Source organism: Lagenorhynchus albirostris, chromosome 4 (genome assembly GCF_949774975.1).
Source record: "Lagenorhynchus albirostris chromosome 4, mLagAlb1.1, whole genome shotgun sequence".
In the NCBI taxonomy this organism is placed as follows: domain Eukaryota; kingdom Metazoa; phylum Chordata; class Mammalia; order Artiodactyla; family Delphinidae; genus Lagenorhynchus; species Lagenorhynchus albirostris.
In genome coordinates, this window is record NC_083098.1 from 17,991,021 (window position 1) to 18,009,795 (window position 18,775).

Sequence of the window (18,775 nt, forward strand, 5' to 3'; positions counted from 1 at the left end):
AAAAATAAAAAGTCTATTAATTAAAAAGAAGAAGGGAAAATTCTGAGGTACCTCATTGTAAGGAAATGTAAGTTCATATAGCCATTTCTCTCCAGAGCCCCTTTGCCATGTGGCAGTAGTGTCTTTGAAAATTCTGTGGTTGTTAGGGAATACCATGATATGCTGCAATAACAAAGAAGACTCAAAAATCTCAGCTTCTCATCCACTCTATGGCTAAAGTAGGTAAAAGAAAATGTGGCCCTGAGCTCACTACCGTAGTAGAAGAGAGAGAGGAATAAGATACACCAGCTCTTAACTGCGTTGGCCCAGAAGTTACCCACAGTGATTCCGTTCATGGTCCATTAGCCAGAACTATGACCCCAACATAAGTGCAAAAGAATATGGGAAATATTGGAACACATGTCTATTTTATGAGCGTTAACTCTTCCTGCCCGATATCAATTTAAAAAATCTAGATGTGCACTAACTAAGCTTGAACATCTTACAAACAGGTGAAGAAGACTATGAACAGGATATACCACCAGAATCATAAAGTTCATGAAAAGACTGTGCGCACTACTGCAGCTGCCATCATTTTAAATAACAATCCATCCTACATGGAAGTAAAAAACATCCTCCTCTCTATTGGGGAGCTTCCCAAAGAAATGAATAAATACATGCTCTCCATTGTCCAAGACATCCTACGTTTTGAAATGCCTGCAAGGTATGAAGCAGTGCCCCATCTCTGCTTATCGAAGCTTATTTGTATATTGATGTGGTACATGTGTGGCTAATAATAATGGTGTGGTCTTTATGCTGGGTTATGTTGCATAAAACCAGAGAGTTTGCCAAAACTATTTGGAGGGCCAGATTAAACAACTTCACTTTGGCACTGTGATTTGGAACTCTGGGTATGATTTTTTTACTCTAGGTCTCCCGTTTGGTCTGGTAACATCATATTGCCAAATGTTAGCAATGTTTTAAAATCCAACTGTATTTTCAGTAGGACTATTTTTATAACTAGCATCATAAAATGAGGTAGGTTCCCACCAAATGGTCTTTCATCTTAACTTTCCAAATGTTAGGAATCTTTGAAGCCTCATTTATCACAAGTTAAATGAATTTACCATTTGAGTTTAAAACCTTAGACAAGACCCATGTTTTAGGACTATTCAAAGTACGAAGTATGGAATCAGCAGACTTCATTGCTCTCAGTTACTCATTGGAATCATCTTCCTTCCAGTTCCCAAGTCTCTTCTCCCAAATTCACTGCTGTCCCTTTTCCTCACTGAAATCAGAGGGCCAGGGAAGGAAGCTCCATTTCCCCTGAGTTACATGCCAAGCACTGCCTTCAGGAAGGATCATGTTTGTGTGTTCCCAGTTGAAAAGGGAAACAGACATGGGGGGAGGGTGGGAAATAGGAGAAAGGAAATGGAAAAAAAAGGCAGTAAAGATCGAAGGAAAGAAACAAGGAGTAAGACTGAAGGGAAAAGAAACAGGAGGAGTAAGTACAGACAAAGGAGCAGGGCAAGTAAGGAAGCAGGGGGAAGCAGATCAGAGATGCAGAAAAGAAACAAATTCTCTCTGCAGCCATGTGTACCTGGTCAAATGCATTTGATTTCTCCTTCTATTGCTTTGCTTTTGTGAGACTCTGTGGGGGAGATCCTGGGTGTATTTGCTGCCATTGTCTTGTGAACCTAGTGATTCAGGGGACAGTAAAGAGGAAGCAGCGGAGTAGAGAGCAGCCTGGGAAACATGAGGAAGCCATCGCGAACACGGCAGGTCAGATTCTCAAAACTGAAAGCATCAGAGTTGGAAGGGACTTGAGAGGGCCCCTTGCTTGCTATCTCTCTCCAGTGAGGGGGTCTAGTCTCCTGGCAGGTGGTGTCCAGACTTTGCTTGCACCTCTCCAGTGGTGGGAGGGTCACCACCTCTGAGGGAACTTGTGTCATCATTTAGAGACTCTCTCCATTACTGCTTTGCATAACTGAAATCTTCTATTGGCCCAGATTTTATTCCTGAAGCAAAGTGGAAGAGATCTAATCATTCAACCACATGCAGCCCCTTTGAATATTTGAGGACTACTCTTCATCTTTCCTTTTTCAGGCTAAAATCTTATAATCTAGTGATACTGGGGGAAAAACCTATAAGATAACCATTCTTCCTCTCAGTGATGTTCTACCTCAGAACTAGGTCCAGATTTCTTTGGTTGGTTATTTTGATTTCGTTTTTGCTGAGTTGTTATAATTTTATTATTACTGATATGATTAGTGCTAAGTAGTCAGGAATGGAAATATCTCAACACTAATTAGTTAAGTAGATAAAATAGAGGTATGGGGTCAGATTTAAGACTTACTTTAGAGGAGACTATTGGCTTTTACTGAGATGTTTCTTTAAGTGAAAACTACACAAATATAGAAGAAATTCCTGGGAATTTGCTGTTATATATCATTAGCCAGTGATAACATTAGAGGGTGTAGGAAAACATTTAAAGAAATATTGGGCAACCTCTCCAGTTTGGTACAACTTTCCTTAAAAGTATCTACTATTTAACAATAGAACCACGATGATTCAAAGAACATGTGTTTTCCACTCCTGAGGTGTGTCCATCAGTCAGCTTAAGCCATCTCATAGCTGGCTGAACTCGCCTCGCTGTCATTTTGATACCAAACTGAATTTCAAATATCCGAGGAATGGAGGGGAAAGCCCTCATCCTGATGCTGGTACTCCAGCTGGCGCCTCCCCAGTTTTGGAGTGGCATGAGGAAAATTTGGCCCCCTCTTTTTTTCCACTGAGGATTTGGGTTCTTTCCAAATCTGACCTGGGAAACAGCCATTACCATGAATGTGCAGCTTTTTCCTTTTACGTGTTACAGCAAAATGGTCCGTCGAGTTCTGAAGGAAATGTTTGCTCATAATTATGACCGTTTCTCCAAGAGTGGATCCTCTTCTGCCTATACTGGCTACATAGAACGTACGTAACCCAAAAAGGGGTTCTCCCTCCCTGCTCCGTCCCCTGCTCGGTATTGCTGGAACTGTTGTTAAATTACAGGTTTGTTTTTTTTTTTTTTTGTCCTTAGGTAGTCCCCATTCGGCATCTACTTACAGTCTTGACATTCTTTACTCTGGTTCTGGCATTCTAAGGAGAAGTAACCTGAACATCTTTCAGTACGTTAGGAAAAATCCTCTTCATAGTATTCAGGTATCTCATGTTTCATTAATTTTGCTTATTAAAGTATGTAAGAGGTTAGTGTGCAGTAAAATAAAATATATACTAATGATAACACTATAGAACGCATAAATTAATGGTGGATCTATCATCATCTGCAAGAGGCTGTATGGTTTACAGTCCCAGAGAGAGTTTCAAACATGAACTTGAAAACTTATATGTTTTGAGTCACTGGACTTGCCAAACATCCATAGTTTTTTCAAAGGTACACATAGTCACAAAATTGAAGTCATGCCAGTATTTCTCATGTATGTTTTAAAAACTGTTTTTATCCATAGATATATTCCCTGGAGCTCCAGATATTTAGTTATAGAATATATTTCCTTCTCTTTGTGTTTCTATGAAGAGACTGATTCCCCATAATAAAAGCTTTCATGATAGAATATGGTTCTCCAAAGAGTCAATCTATATTTTTTCAATATTGCTAAGAGAGAAAAGAATAAAGTGTAGGCATTTGACAACTGGCTGACTTCCATCCCTTTAGTTTTACCCCAAATGTGGTGACAATCTCTAAAGGCTTCCTAATTGTGAAATATACTTTCTTTATAGTTTTTATGCATATCAAACTATAGCCTTCTCAATAAGCTCATTTAAGCTTTAAAAACGATGCAATGTATATAAACTTGAGATCTTATCAATATTGTATTACTACACCTTTGGTAGGAATCTAGTTAGGATACTATGCTTTCTGTCCTGAGGAATCACCATCTGTTTTCTGATATGCATTCTGAAATGCCAAATGCCCAGTGGCTAAGGTGCTGGGTGTGGAGGACAGAGAATCTGTAGGATTCCTGTGTGTGGCAGAGATCAGGATGTGAGGCTCCTCATAGCATTCATCATCTTTTCTTTTACTGGAGAAAGTTTTATGTGGAAAGGTGTGAGTCATGGCTTAGAGAGTTCCACATCCTCTCATAGGGCAGACTGTCCCAACACTTCTCCGCCTCTTTTTAGGGGCTCTACAAGATAGCCGATCCACCATGTACGACAGTTCTGCAGAGACTGAGTCTCTAGGATGACGCCATTAAATGGAAAGCTCATGGTCATTGCAGTCAGACAGAAGGGGTTTGAGACTTACCTCTGCCATTTGAGCTTTTTTTTTGGCCTCATCTGCAAAATGGATACAAATCATATGAACCCCAAAGGGTGGCTGTGAGGAGTAAATGAAGAAAACGAACTCATATTCAGGCCTGGAGTTGTTTTTGTTTTGTTTTTGCCTAGCAACTGCAAATGTTTGAGTTTTTGACCCCTGGGAAAGTTCTAGTTGTCAGCTCATCATCACGTACAGAACAGGCATGGAGCTAGTGTCATGAATGCTATATCCATTTTCTCTAGGTGGTCATTGAAGCCCAAGGACTGGAGACCTTAATTGCAGCCACTCCCGATGAAGGAGAGGAGAACCTTGACTCCTATGCTGGCTTGTCAGCCCTCCTCTTTGATGTTCAGCTCAGACCTGTCACTTTTTTCAACGGATACAGTGATTTGATGGCCAAAATGCTGTCAGCAACTAGCGACCCTATGAGTGTGGTGAAAGGACTTATTCTGCTAATAGATCATTCCCAGGTAATGCATTCTGCAACTGTTTACTGAATGTACCAGGCATGCTTTAAATGTACTCCATGCTTGGAGGATACAAGACAAAGTTCCACCCACCTTGGAACTCACATTCAAAGCATTTGAACCTCTTGGTATTATTGCCCTTTCTCTTTTGCTACAGGTAAATGTGTTTTCTTTTGTCTGTATTATCTGATTAAGTCATCTTTTCACTGTTGAGGCAAAAGAAGAAGTACTCAACATAATATGAGTATAATATAATGTCATTTATATCTCCATAGAACTAAAAGGTGGGGGTGGGGGGTAACCGATGTGAACAGAGACAAGAAATTATGGAGAAAATAACCTAGGATTCAACAGAGAAGAGATGGCCTTATCTCTTCACTTGGCTTTCCTGGGCACAAGGGCTTAGATGATATTTTTTTCTGAAGGCAAGAGCTAAACTACATGGCTTCATAGTTACTGATGACATTTGTCATGACAACAATGGTAAGATCCAAATAGTGCATCATCCCTGCCAAATTCGTAGAGACACAAGCAACCACTGACACCAACCACACGTTTAATGGAGACTCTGCCCCAAATTCTCATGTTCACAGAAGCTTACAAAGGTTCACTCATTGTTAAAGAGTAGGATTACTTTCATTCACTTGACCTGCATTCTTCAGAATAGTTTTCAGTTTGCTTCACCCCTAAATCTTACATTACTGTACAAGGTACGACAATACTATATTCTGTGTGGTAAGATTTAGGTGACCAGGTGACTGTGAGATGGGAGTGGGCTGCCTCATGGAATTTTTTGAGAAACAGAAAAGGGTTAATCTGAATAACCTTTGAGTTTGAGTGTTTGATGCTTAAAATTTTTTCTTTAATGGCTTGACATTTCCTGCCTTACTAAGCATAGCAATATAAAAATGGAATATTTGCTAAGAAAGGATCTTATGGGAACTCCTTAAAGTGATCACTTGCACTCTGATTTATATTTATTAAATTAAAATTTAAAATTTACAGACTATAGGACTTGCTTGGGAAGTTTGCTTTTGTGGTTTAGTAAATTCATAAGTAATAGCCTAGTTTTGACTTTTGCCTTCACTACTTACTTTCTGTGTGTTCTTGGGCGGTTACTTAACAGCTTTAAACCAGGATTTGCTACTCATAAAGTGAGGCATTCACAGTTTTTATCAGCTTTGTTCTTTGCCGGATAATTTGAGGATCTTGATTTGTTGGATTCTGGTTATGAAATCATAGATTTTAAGATCTGGGAGTGACCTTAACTATCAGATTTACTAAAACTCCACCAAAACATCATTGGTTGAAACCAAATGCTAATTCCCTATCTTTATTATTCCTCATAACAGTTCAGGATAGCTGTATATAACAAAAGAAGCCAGTTTGGGGTAGCTTAACCAAATCGTTTGATTTTTATCATGTTACAAGTATTTGGAAGTAGGTAATCCAGGATTGATATGGAAACCCTAAGATATTGTTAGGATCCAGACTCGTTTTCCTCAGGTTGGCCATCTTTACTTGTGGTTTTCAACCTCATGCTTGTCACCTCATGATTATCAGATGGCTGCTGCACTTCCAGCACTAATTCCTCATTCCAGGAAGGAAGAGAGAAGGCTAAGGTGCAGCAGAGTCTGAGACTCTTTTTCAAGAACTGTCCTGCAAGTACTAACTATTTCTACAAAAGATAAGCATCTACAAAAAGAAGTCCTTTTTTATTGACCCAAACTATGCCATATGGATATCTCTAGCTGCAAGAGAAGCTAGTAAATATAGTTTTTCAATGGTTGTATCGACACTCTGAACAAAACTGTGTTTCTGTTAATATGAATGAAAAGAAGGACAACCAGCAATGCGTTTCATGCCCCTTAATCCTCAAAGTCACAGAAGAAAAATTGTTCTCAAATTATATTATAATTTTATACTGCATTTTTCCATTGAAGTATTACCTCTGGAGAGATGTATTCTTAATGCAAGAATCTCTGAAGAAGACATAAGAGTGCTGAGAAAGTAGTCCACATTTTAAGATGCAGGAATGATAACAGTTCAGTACCACCTGTACGTACTCACCTACCCAACAGCAATGCCTAATAGTCTGAATGGGGGTATAAATCTTGATGCAAAGATAAGTAATAACCTAGGTCAGGGTTGGCAAACTTTTATGTAAAGGGCAGAAAGTAAATAGTTCAGGCTCTGTGAGACATATGGTCTCTGTTGAACTACTCAACTCAGCCATCGTAGAGTGAAAATAGCCATAAGTGATATATTAACATATGAGCGTGGCAGTGTTCCAATAAAATTTTATTTACAAAAATAGCCAGTGGGCGAGATTTGCCTGCAGGCCATAGTTTGCCAACCCCTGATCTAGATTTATCTTGCATGATTTTTGTCTTCATTAAGCTAGGGCACTGCAGGCATATTCTAAGAGAAAGATCTTCCCTTAGTTATTGAACATAGCCCAATGCCAGTGTCATTTAGATTGAAGTATTTGGCAGATCTGGGTTTATTATACAAATATGCTGTTTGAGTCTCCCTGGCTCTGCAGAGCACTCCAGTAATGCCATCCTAGCTTCAGGGGCACATACCACTCTAGGTCAAGTGCTGACATTGAAGGAAATGTTGGCAGCGGATGACCGGTCACAAACGCCAGGGCAGATGGAATTACTCTGTGCTTACTCTCTCGCTCTCTTTTTGCAGCTAACTGGATTACTCTTCAGAGGAGGATGTCTGATAAAGTCAGATTAACAGGGGGATCCTCTTTAGCCAGCAAAGAACATATTTTCCTGAATGGGAGCAATGGGATGAGTTGTCAAAATATCAGCGTCTGAGCTGTAAGAAACACCTTTAGGCCCAAAAGTAAAAGATCAAAGGGGTCACATTAGCTACAAATACAAAGCTCCAGTATCTTATTCTTCTGGTTCATAAACAAGAATTTAAATAAATATGTCCTCTTGGTGAAACACGGACATAAGCCTATGCTTTATCTTGTTTGCAGTATTTCTCAGAACAGGCTTCCTTGCACACTAGGAGACAAATGACAGTTATGATTTCCTGCTAGCTATGCATGTATGGTAGTAGAAAAGTCTCCCCACGAGAGACAGTCTGGGTATTCATTCTAGCTCCACATGCAGCCTCCAAGCCTAATTTTTCTTTTCAGTCTTCAGATATAATGCCCACCATGGAAGATTTGTATGAGAATTAAATGAGATAAAAAATGTAGAGCTTTGGGGGCACAGTAGGTGCTCAAAAGCTGTTAGTTCTACTTATTTGACACCCCTCAAAAATTAGAACCACTGCACTATGTGGTTTAGTCCCTTTCATGAAGGAAAGAGTGGTTTGTCCTTCTACAGGGGTCAGTGGTCTGTCCTTCTATTGCGGGGGGGGGGGGCAAACAAATTCCTCTGTGACTATGCATAAGAATTCTTCCACGATCCCTTTGCAGGAGAGAAGGGGAATATTCCCGGAAAGCCAAGGCACTCCTCAAAACCCACATTGCAGTGGAAATGCTCTCTCCCCACAAAAGGCACCTTGTTTAATAGCTGTGAAATGTTCATTTCCATGGCAGTTGGTGTGTTTTGACATCCACGTAATGTATGGCCAGTGGGAAGGCTAAAGTCCACATCACAGACCTCTGCCGAGTTAGGTGGACTAAGAAGTTTATAGTTTTCAAATGGGGAATAGAGAATATGATCCAAATAAGGAAGTACTTTTGAGGCAGGGCATACAATAGGGCCAATTTGGAAACAATGACAGTAACAGTGCAAGTGCAGAACTCACATCTTGGTTCTGCAGTTCATGGGCATAGGTTACAATTGGGACATGATTATCGTGGTTTTCTCAGGATAATTTGTCTTCCTTCATATCAGTTATGATGCCTGAGGTAACCCCTGCATCCCACCACCACCACATTTTGTTCTGGACCTAATGTAGCAGTAAGTATCCTTAGGGCTGTCTCCTAATACGGCCTGAGCTCTGTGTTGAGAATCTCATGCTTTCATCCAAGTGTCTTTCAGACTGAAGGTAGTTTCATGCCACAATCAGACTTTTCTAGTAAACTAAGTTCTACGATTGAGATTTCTCGCCACATTTTTTGGAAAGTTGGAGAAAATTCAGGGAGATCAATGATCAACACAGAACTTTCTAGGAAGTGAAATTGCGGCATTAATAGTTGGTGAAAGCATGGCTTATTTGGTCTGAATAGGGCAGTTACGTAAAGAAGTGAGTCACGCTGCCAGTTGCTGTGGACCTGAGATCTTTGGAGGAATATCAAAATTAAAGGTACTGAGCCTTTTTCCCAGAACCGTTATCATTTCAAACACTGTCCCAAGGCAATCTGATTCCAATCCAGCTGGAGAATTTTTCAGCCAACATCACCCCATCTAATGTACATAGAATTGCAAGACTTAAAGGGTAAATGCTGGCAAACAGCATAAAACAATGGTTTCCAGACAACTACAAAATTACTGAGGACGGACTACGTTCGTAAACGAGTACTGTCCCTCTGGAATATGCTGTGGAGTTCATGTTGGTCCTGTTTGTTATTTTGGTGTCATTCCAAATGTCAAACAATAGTGTATTATGGCTTAGTTAAGTCGCCTTGCCTTACTTTCCTAGCTTTCCTTTCCTAGGCAATTCCTGGAACTTGTATACTGCACCGGCAGTTTTGATCCTGCCTTTCATTTACCAGCAGGATGCAGTTTACTATATTTGACACAGAAGTGGTAAAGGACTTCAAGAGATCATCTATCCCAAAGCCTCACCCTCCACTCCAAAGCCACACTGGATTTCTGACGGATATGCTTTCATTTTCCCTAGTCTTGTGGTTCTCAAATTTAGGTGCAACAGAAGCACATGAGGGCTTATTAAAACACAGAGTTCTGGGCACCACCCTCAGAGTTTCTAATTCAGTAGGTATGGGGCTTCCGTTCCTAACAAGTTCCCTGGATGCTCATGTTATTTGTCAGGGAACCACACTTTGAGAACCATTGCCCCTCCCAAAGTGAGGCAAAGATTGAAAGAAAGCACCCTTGTCAATTGACACTTCACTTCTTTAGTATTGTAATTGACTAAATAATTTAGCAAATCAATAATCTACTTCCGTGATCAAGGTTAGGATGTGTTTCCAAGCCTAGAGAAAGACTTCAATGTTAACACAACTCAAATGGTATTACCTACAGCCGGAGGTTGAATGTGCCTTTGGAAAGGGGCTGGCTACATTGTGCCCCTCCCCCTCCCCTCCTCCTTCTAATTCTTCTTCTTCTCACTGTTATTCTATATTTTTGTTTCTAGGAGCTTCAGTTGCAATCTGGACTGAAGGCAAATATGGATGTGCAGGGTGGTCTGGCTATTGATATTTCAGGTTCAATGGAGTTTAGCCTGTGGTATCGTGAGTCTAAGACCCGAGTGAAAAATCGGTAAGCATATGTATAGTACTCTATGCAAAGAACCACAGAGATAAAGGTTTTTTAAAATTTTATTGAAATATAGTTGATTTACAATGTTGAGTTAATTTCTGCTGTGCAGCAAAGTGATTCAGTTATACATATATATAGTTCTTTTCCGTATTCTTTTCCATTATGGTTTATCACAAGATATTGAATATACTGTGCTATGCAGTAGGACCTTGTTGTTTATCCATTCTCTATATAATCGTTTGCATCTGCTAATCCCAGACTCCCAGTCCACCCCTCCCCCACTCCCTCTCCCTCTTGGCAACCACAAGTCCGTTCTCTATATGCAGAGATATGTTTTCAGAATTGGTTAACTTTCCGACTTCTTGAAATCTGTGCTTTCTGTTTGTAATCATTAGATCGTAGAGTAGGGAGTAACCATGGGAAGTCATTCTTTCCATAGCGTCTTATGAGCAGCTAGGTACCTAATATGACTCAGCCAAGGATCTCTTCGCTTTTAAAGACATCCACGGACAGCTTGCACAGTGGATGAGATGTTCATCTTCTCTTGGTAGTTGACAATGCTGTCAGAAGACTTTACTTTTAAGCAATTTTTTTTAGCTTATACCTCACGTTGGGATTTAAAATCTTTCCTCTTTTGCTGTCTTCAGTGGAGAAAAATAAAAAGATGATCATTTTTGTGAGAATCTAAGTCCTAAACATTGAGTCCTTAAGTGTTTCTATTAGTGTTCATTTTTCTAAACAGAATTTTCTCTGCTGTTTTAGTTTTTCTAATTGACCCATCAGATCAAATGAAAGTGTTTTATTTTGAACTTAAAACAATGTCTTTGAACCAATGTGATTGAACTTAAAACAATGTCTTTGAACCAATGTGATAATCAAAAGAATTATTCTTCTGTTTGTTGTAATACTGAAGAAAAGAACATGAAAATGCAATTGATTTTTACTTTTTGGATATTTAAAAATACAGTGGGGCAGAGGTGAGATAGGAGTGCTAAAATTAGATTTGTAGTTTATTTTGAACAATGGATGAAGGAATTGAGAAAAATCAAAAGGTGGCACATTTAACATGAAAGGTGACCCTCAGTGTTACTAAAAGGAACCAAAGAATGAGAAATGGGAGAGGCTTTCAGAGTGATAAGCAATATAATTTAGGGCTTCCCACTGCATCAGTCATCTTGGTCATCTTTTTGATGTATTTTCTAGACAGAAGTTTACCCAAATTAAACTGAACTGAATTATTTTCAGAAGGAAATCAACAACAGCTACAACAAAAATTTCTGGCTTTTTAAAAGAGACACGGTATCCCTAAGTATCTGCCAGTGTCCACATTATAGCCAATTCATCTTCAATTTTCCATTTGTTCATTTAAAAAATATCTCTTAAGCCTTTGTTGAGTGTAAGATATTAGAAGGTATTCAGGGATTTAATGAATTCAGGGAAAAGGATTCAGGGATTTAAATGATACCACCTCTAACCTACTTTTGCACTGGCAAGAGCAGCAGGTGTGCTGTGAGAAGCACAGCAAAAATTAGTAGCCTATTAAAAGAGCACGAACGTACAGCTCTGATTTCATCTAAAGTCCACAATTAAATTAGAGTAGTCCTAGAGGTAAGCCTTCTACTAGGATTGTTTATCCTCTTCATTTTCATCCAAGCCTCTATCCTAGTCAATCCAATCTGTCTAGGTGATCACTGGAGAACCTGTGATATCTGTCCTTTCTGGGGCACCCAATATACATGCTGTAGGAATGGTTCTTTGTGATACTGTATTTTTCAAATATCTTGGCAACCATAGACTTCTGTCATCAGAGACCCTTTGGAGAAAGTAATGAAATGGAATTGAGGTAGCTACATAGAAGCCAACAGAGAGAGAGTTACCAAGAAAATTGTTGTAAACTTCAGCTGTCTTCTGGGTGAGCTTATACTTTGTTTTAAGATAACACAGGTATTTCTGACTTCCTGATAGGACCAGGTCCCAGGCATGTTTTCATCATGGCTCTTGCTATGCCCATACCAAACATTAATGCCTGATAGACATTTCATTCCCACATCTAGAATTGAAGGCTGGGGGAGGACTCAGGGGTAGGGCAAAACTTCACTGCCCAATTGCTGGGACAAACCAGTTCCTGGTTACCAACAGAATTCTAAGCACATTTAGGTCACCTGTTAGTCCCTTAAGTGTTTCTTTCCAGTTACCAGCATGAGAAATTCAGACCCTGTGGTCTGTTAGTTCAGCTCAGTTAAATGTGATTAACAGCTTATTTTGTTCGATTCTTAGGGTAACTGTGGTAATAACTGGTGACATCACAGTGGACTCCTCTTTTGTGAAAACTGGCCTGGAAGTTGGTGTGGAAACAGAAGCAAGCTTGGAGTTTATCTCCACGGTGCAGTTTTCTCAGTACCCCTTCTTAGTGTGCCTGCAGATGGACAAGGATGGAATTCCGTACAGGTAAGAAGCAGTGCTTATGGAATGTTCCAGGGCCAGCCCCAGTTCACCAGGAACTTGCACCCAGTTTTGAGCATTCCGTTACAGAAATTAAAGGAAAATGGTAAAAACCCAGTGAAACATGACTTTTCTTTAAATGAGTGAAAGAATAATTGATAAGACTAAAAAAAAAAAGTTAGTTTCTAGGATACCAAGAAACTGTAATGACTAGTTCATTTGATTCTGGAGATAATATCATATTCTAGCCCAGAAATAATTTATCAAGGCAACAAAGGGATTTGATTTACCGTAAGAATTGCCACACAGTTTCAGCAAAAGCACGAGATGCATATTTACTATCAGCTATCTTCACAGTTGTCTCTTGGACAGAAAGTTCAAGACAGAACATCTGACAATCATTTACCCTGGTTTAAGAGCCCAAATGAATCACAATTTTTAGGTAATCCATACAACAGCAACTTGACCTGGTTTAAGTTTTGGCTCAAGCTTAAGATTTTGGGATTTTGAATTTAAAAAAAAAAAGCCTTTTAGTAGAGTACTTAGTGTCCCAGAAACTAAATATATAACGGTCCATGTAGTTTTCCCAACACCTTATCCACTCTAGAGCTTTTCATTTACACTGTGCCCTTTGAATTTTGTAACAATTATTCTAATAATACTATAGTGAGGAAGTAGGATGCTTCGGGTCTAGGGAGCACTGACTTTTCTGTAGTGGGTGTAGAGGTCGCCTTGACATGCACGCTTAACCATGAAGGGAATCTGTATACTTAAAACAGAGAACCATGTTTTACATTATCTCCTTTGATAAGTAGGGCAGAGTTAAGCACCTTCTTTCTTTATTTTTTTAATTTCATGATCCATGTAAGGAATGCTAGATGATGTAAGTACAAATATGAACAGGTTATGTTTTTACAGAAGAAAAGATTGTAGATTATAGTACGTTAAGCTGTTGCTAATTTATTAACCTATGTCTAGAATAAACCTCCATTAATACATTTTAGAAAATCAACCTTCCAATGGTCAAAATGCAGTGACCAGCAGCCCAGGCACAAGGCTAACTGGTTAGGTTCCACATTTCACTTGGGCCAGGGCTCTGGGGATGTTTCCCTGTCAGCATTCTCTGCTTAACTCCAGTTGGATTTGCTCCTTTCTCAAAAGGGGAATGCTCCAGAGGTGGGGCTCCTGGAATGAGGGTGGGGGACATAGCAAGGCCTACAAAGCTTAGCAGCCTCTGCAGAAAGCTGCGAGACATTTGGTCCTTCATTCCAGAAGAATGAGTAACAGCACTCCCGTATCCCAGGCGTGTGAAGAGAAACGCGAAGAAAACAATCACCCCATTCGTGGGAACGAAAGCTAGTCGTCTTTGGTACTCACATCCTTTCTCAAATGGCTTTGAAACAGAAGCTTCAAGTGTTCACTCAATAACTTGGCTCTGACGGGGGTGGGGTGACTTTAATATGTGTGTAATTTTGTTATTATTGTTATTATGCAGGCAATTTGAGACAAAGTATGAAAGGCTGTCCACAGGCAGAGGTTATGTCTCTCGGAAGAGAAAAGAAAGCCTAGTAGCGGGATCTGAATTCCCGCTGCACCAAGAGAACTCTGAGATGTGCAAGGTGGTGTTTCCTCCTCAACCAGAGAGTAGTTCCAGCAGTTGGTTTTGAAACTGATGGGGCTGTTTCACTGGAATCCATCTCCCCGGAAGGGATACGATGTGACGTGCCTAAGTACTTGCTCTCTGAGAGCACAGTGTTTACATATTTACCTGTATTTAAGAGCTTTTGTAAAAAGCAGTGAAAAACCTCACATAATTAAGCTTGGGCCTGAATCATTCAGTACTACCTACAGTGTCATTTTGAGCCAACCTATGTGACACTTTTAGTAGCATTCTTAGTTTTATTGTATCTCTCTCAAATCACATTTAGTACTATGAAAATAGTTCTTCCCTAAGAAGAAACTATTGTTTGTAAAAAATAAGACACACAGACACACATTCAGGAGAGCACAATTTTGTTTCAACAATTTTCAATCAATGTATATGAAGCCCTTGGTAGAACCTTACACAGCTTGTTTCTACGAAACATGCCCAATCAGGAAAAAACAGACCTTTTTTTCTTGGAAAGGGGAGCATGGAGGAAAGGGATAAGACTTTTAATGGCCTTTGGCAGCCATCTTCAGGAATTAATATTTATCTCTTCTGTTAGTTTTATTGAGTATTGAGGTAGGAGGCACACAGAATGAACACATACCATCTCTCCTTTCTGCTGGCCACGTAGTCAGATCGCTAGAAGAAAGCTAGTGAGTCCTCTGCCTTCTGCCTTACAAAGATGCCGGACTCAGCATATCAGAATTAGAAATATTAATTTCAGGAACTCCATTAGATTTTTTCTTGTGCTGTATCTCTTTGAGACTATAATGCGGTTCACTGTCCTTTATAAGGGACATCCTCAAATATTTATTTTATTTTTCACTCAACTGTTTCGTGGTGGAAGTCCCAGTCTGTTGGACTGCAGTCTACAAAAGCCAGAATGGCCGAGAGAATTTAATAATGCTTTGAGAACCTGATGGATTTGGACTTCTAAAAAATGAAATCAAGAAAAGAGTGTCTCTATTTGTACAAATTAAAAAAGCCACGTTAACCATTTTCAAATATTTACTGACAAAACAGATACATGTTTTGATCCGACAGGCCCAAAACAGATAACAGGTGCTCACTTGTCCATTAAACACACACACACATACACACATGCACACACACACACACACACATGCACACATACACGGGAAGTTTAGCTAGCCCGCCACTAGTTGTAAATTTAAAATGATGTGTGATGAAATAAATATGTGGAATTCCTATTGAATTGCTTTTGTCTTCCATATTTCTCTGTTCCTGCCACTTTCTGAGCCCAGACACATATACAGATAAGCTTCTGAAGCTCTGTAGAACAGGCCAGATGCTCTAATAGGTGGTCAGAGCCCTTTGGAAAATACGCTATTGAAAATAGCAGCAGAAGCAGTCAGAAGCTCTTAAGGACCGGCAAGCTTAAAAACAAGCTCTAAGCCCAGTTTTTATAAAGCTCTAGACCTGCACACGTATTGTTATGTTATTGAGAAGAGAAAAAGGAATAAAAACAGGAGGGTTTCGGGGGTACTGTTGGTGGTGGTGGCATTGGCCTTGGAGGAAGCGCTCTGTAGAGATACTCATGCTGCCGCAAAAGCAAGTTGATCCAGGGCACTGAGCTTGAAGATGCTGTGGGCTAAGGAACCTCATCCGTGTGACACTTAGTAAATCACAGCTGCTTCTGGGATAATAACTTACTTAGTACGTAAAATAAGAGCTTACTTAAGAGTGATGACTGCAGGGTCATGGATATTGCTGTTATGCCATTTCCCAACTGCTTATCTGCCTGGCTGAGTCAAATATGGCCACTTATTTGGAGAATGGATGGTACCTACCAACTCTAACGTTCTCCAAAGAAAAAAGAAACCTGAAGCATAGGACAAACATTAACTCCTTTCTAGATAAATGAGACAAATTTAAGAGGAGTAAGGTGATATTTCACCTTTTATATGACATATTGGAACCAGAAAGACTTACTTGGCATCCTTATTGTTGACCTGTTTCAAACACCAGTGTCCAGACGGCTGACTTTTGCAGAGATAGCTGTCTGGGAACTTCACGACCCTCTGGCATGAGCCCCTGTGCCCAGTCAGCCTCTCCTTGCAGACCTGAAGGATTTAGCCTGGCTCTTCTACAAAGCGCTACTGTCACGCCCTGTCTCTCACAGATGTACTGCCCATGGAAAGTTGCTCTCTGCTTCTTTGAACCTGACCACCTTCAAATACATTTTTATTTTTATTTTTTTTGCGGTACGCGGGCCTGTCACTGTTGCAGCCTCTCCTGTTGCGGAGCACAGGCTCCGGACGCGCAGGCCCAGCGGCCATGGCTCACGGGCCCAGCCGCTCTGCGGCATGTGGGATCTTCCCGGACTGGGGCACAAACCTGCGTCCCCTGCATCGGCAGGCGGACTCTCAACCACTGCGCCACCAGGGAAACCCTCAAATACATTTTTAAAGCTAACACTTATTTAGCGCTTGTAAGGGTCAGGTATTTTTAAGCATCTTACGTATATTAAAAATTATTTAATTTTCACAACAACCACATTTAACAGGGAACGTTATTATTTCCATGTTGTAGACTGGCACTGTCCAATAGAAATATAATGTAAACACAGATAATTTTGACTTCTGTTTATAAATATAAACCTGTTTAAAAATAACCATAAATACAAATGTAGACTTGTAATATAAATGTTAATAAATATAAACATAAGCAATTTTAAATTGCTAGTGGCCATATTCAAAAAATAAACAGAAACAGATGACATGAACTTTAATTAATTATTTATTTATTTATTTTTTGCGGTACGCGGGCCTCTCACTGCTGTGGCCTCTCCCATTGCGGAGCACAGGCTCCGGACGCGCAGGCTCAGCAGCCATGGCTCACGGGCGCAGCCGCTCCGCGGCATGTGGGATCTTCCCGGACCGGGGTACGAACCCGTGTCCCCTGCATCGGCAGGCGGACTCTCAACCACTGCGCCACCAGGGAAGCCCTAGTAATTTATTTTTAACCCACTGTATAATTTATTTTTAACCCACTATATAAGTATTATCATATCAAATGGGATATTCTATTTTGGGGGAGAGGATTAGGTCTTGGAAATGTGATATATAATTTGCACCTATAGCACATCTCAATTTGGATTAGCTCATTTCAAGTGTTCAATAGCCACATGTGGCTAATGGCTACTGAATTGGACAGCACAATTACAGATGGAGAAACCAGGGCACAGAAGACACTTAACTTACCCCACAGGAGACCTTTTCTCAGCTAGGAAATGGTAAAACTAGAATTCAAATATAAGCAGTCTTACCCCAGAAACTGCTCTCTGAATCCACTGTATTTCCCAGATTGTTTGGGTTTTTTTAATTTGGTGCTAAAAGAATACAAATAGTAGTTATGAAAATGACAAGCCTGGAACAGTGGCTACAAAGCTTTAAGCTATGCTACAAAGTTCTGAGAGTCATTGCCCTTTCTCTGTAGTTCTAGGTCTCTTTCTCTGACAGCATCAGAAGTCCTTGTACGCTCACAGGTCTCGACATTTTTCTTTGCCAAGTGTCCTGTGTCCCTTCCTCCATGAAAGGTGCTTCATCCCTAGAGGCAGGTCTGAATGTGCTACCAACAAATGTTCATTTTTTTGATAGCAGCTTTACTGAGATGCAATCCACATCACATGCAATTCATCCACTTGTAGTGTAGAATTCAATTTTTTTGTATTATATATAAATATAGTAGAGTCTCAAAGTTGTACAACTATCACTACAATCTATTGGGGAACATTCTCATCATTTCAAAAAGAAATCTGTACCCCTAGCTCCTACCCCCAATCTCTTCAGTCTCCCAGCCTGAGGCGATCACTAATCTGTTTTCTGTCTCTATAGCTTTATTCTGGAGATTTCATATAAATGTAATCTTATAACTACATGGTCTTTTTTGACTGGCTTCCTTCACTTAGCATTATGTTTTCAAGGTTCTTCCGTGTTGCAGCTAGTATCAGTACTTCACTCTTTTTTACAGTTGAATAATATCCCATTATGTAGATATGCCATTTATCAGCTGATGGACATGTGGGTAGTTTTCACCTTTGGCTATTATGAATAATTCTGTTATGAACTTTTGTGTACAGATTTTTGTGTGGGCATATGCTTTCATTTCTCTTGGGTAAATACCCAGGAGTAGAATTGCTGGGTCAAATGGCAACCCTATGTTTAGCTGTTTAAGAATTGCTAGGTTGTTTTCTGAAGTGACTACACCATTTTATACTCCCATCAGCAGTATATGAGGGTTCTGATGTCTCCACATCCACAACTACAATTTTATTATCTTTCTTTTTGATTATAACCATCCTAGTGAATGTGAAGTGATATCTCACTATGGTTTTGATCTGCATTTCCCTAACGACTAATGACGTTGAGCATCCTTCAATGTACTTATTAGCCATTACATATTATTACATTTTTTTGGAGAAATATTTATTCAGATCCTTTACCCTTTTAAAAATTGGATTATTTGTTTTTATTATTGACTTGTA

The 18,775-nt window shown here is 39.8% G+C and overlaps 1 protein-coding gene across 1 annotated transcript in view; it reads left to right on the plus strand.

Moving 5' to 3' along the window:
* MTTP (microsomal triglyceride transfer protein) overlaps window positions 1–15,484 on the plus strand; it is a 45,492-nt gene extending 30,008 nt beyond the window's left edge. Inside the window, exons 12-18 of the mRNA XM_060147109.1 lie at window positions 492–703; window positions 2,855–2,952; window positions 3,059–3,180; window positions 4,540–4,767; window positions 10,054–10,178; window positions 12,456–12,626; window positions 14,116–15,484. Of these exons, the coding sequence (XP_060003092.1) occupies window positions 492–703; window positions 2,855–2,952; window positions 3,059–3,180; window positions 4,540–4,767; window positions 10,054–10,178; window positions 12,456–12,626; window positions 14,116–14,287 (1,128 nt within the window). The 3' untranslated portion in view covers window positions 14,288–15,484. The remainder of the gene's footprint in view (window positions 1–491; window positions 704–2,854; window positions 2,953–3,058; window positions 3,181–4,539; window positions 4,768–10,053; window positions 10,179–12,455; window positions 12,627–14,115) is intronic.
* Window positions 15,485–18,775: the final 3,291 nt, after the last annotated feature.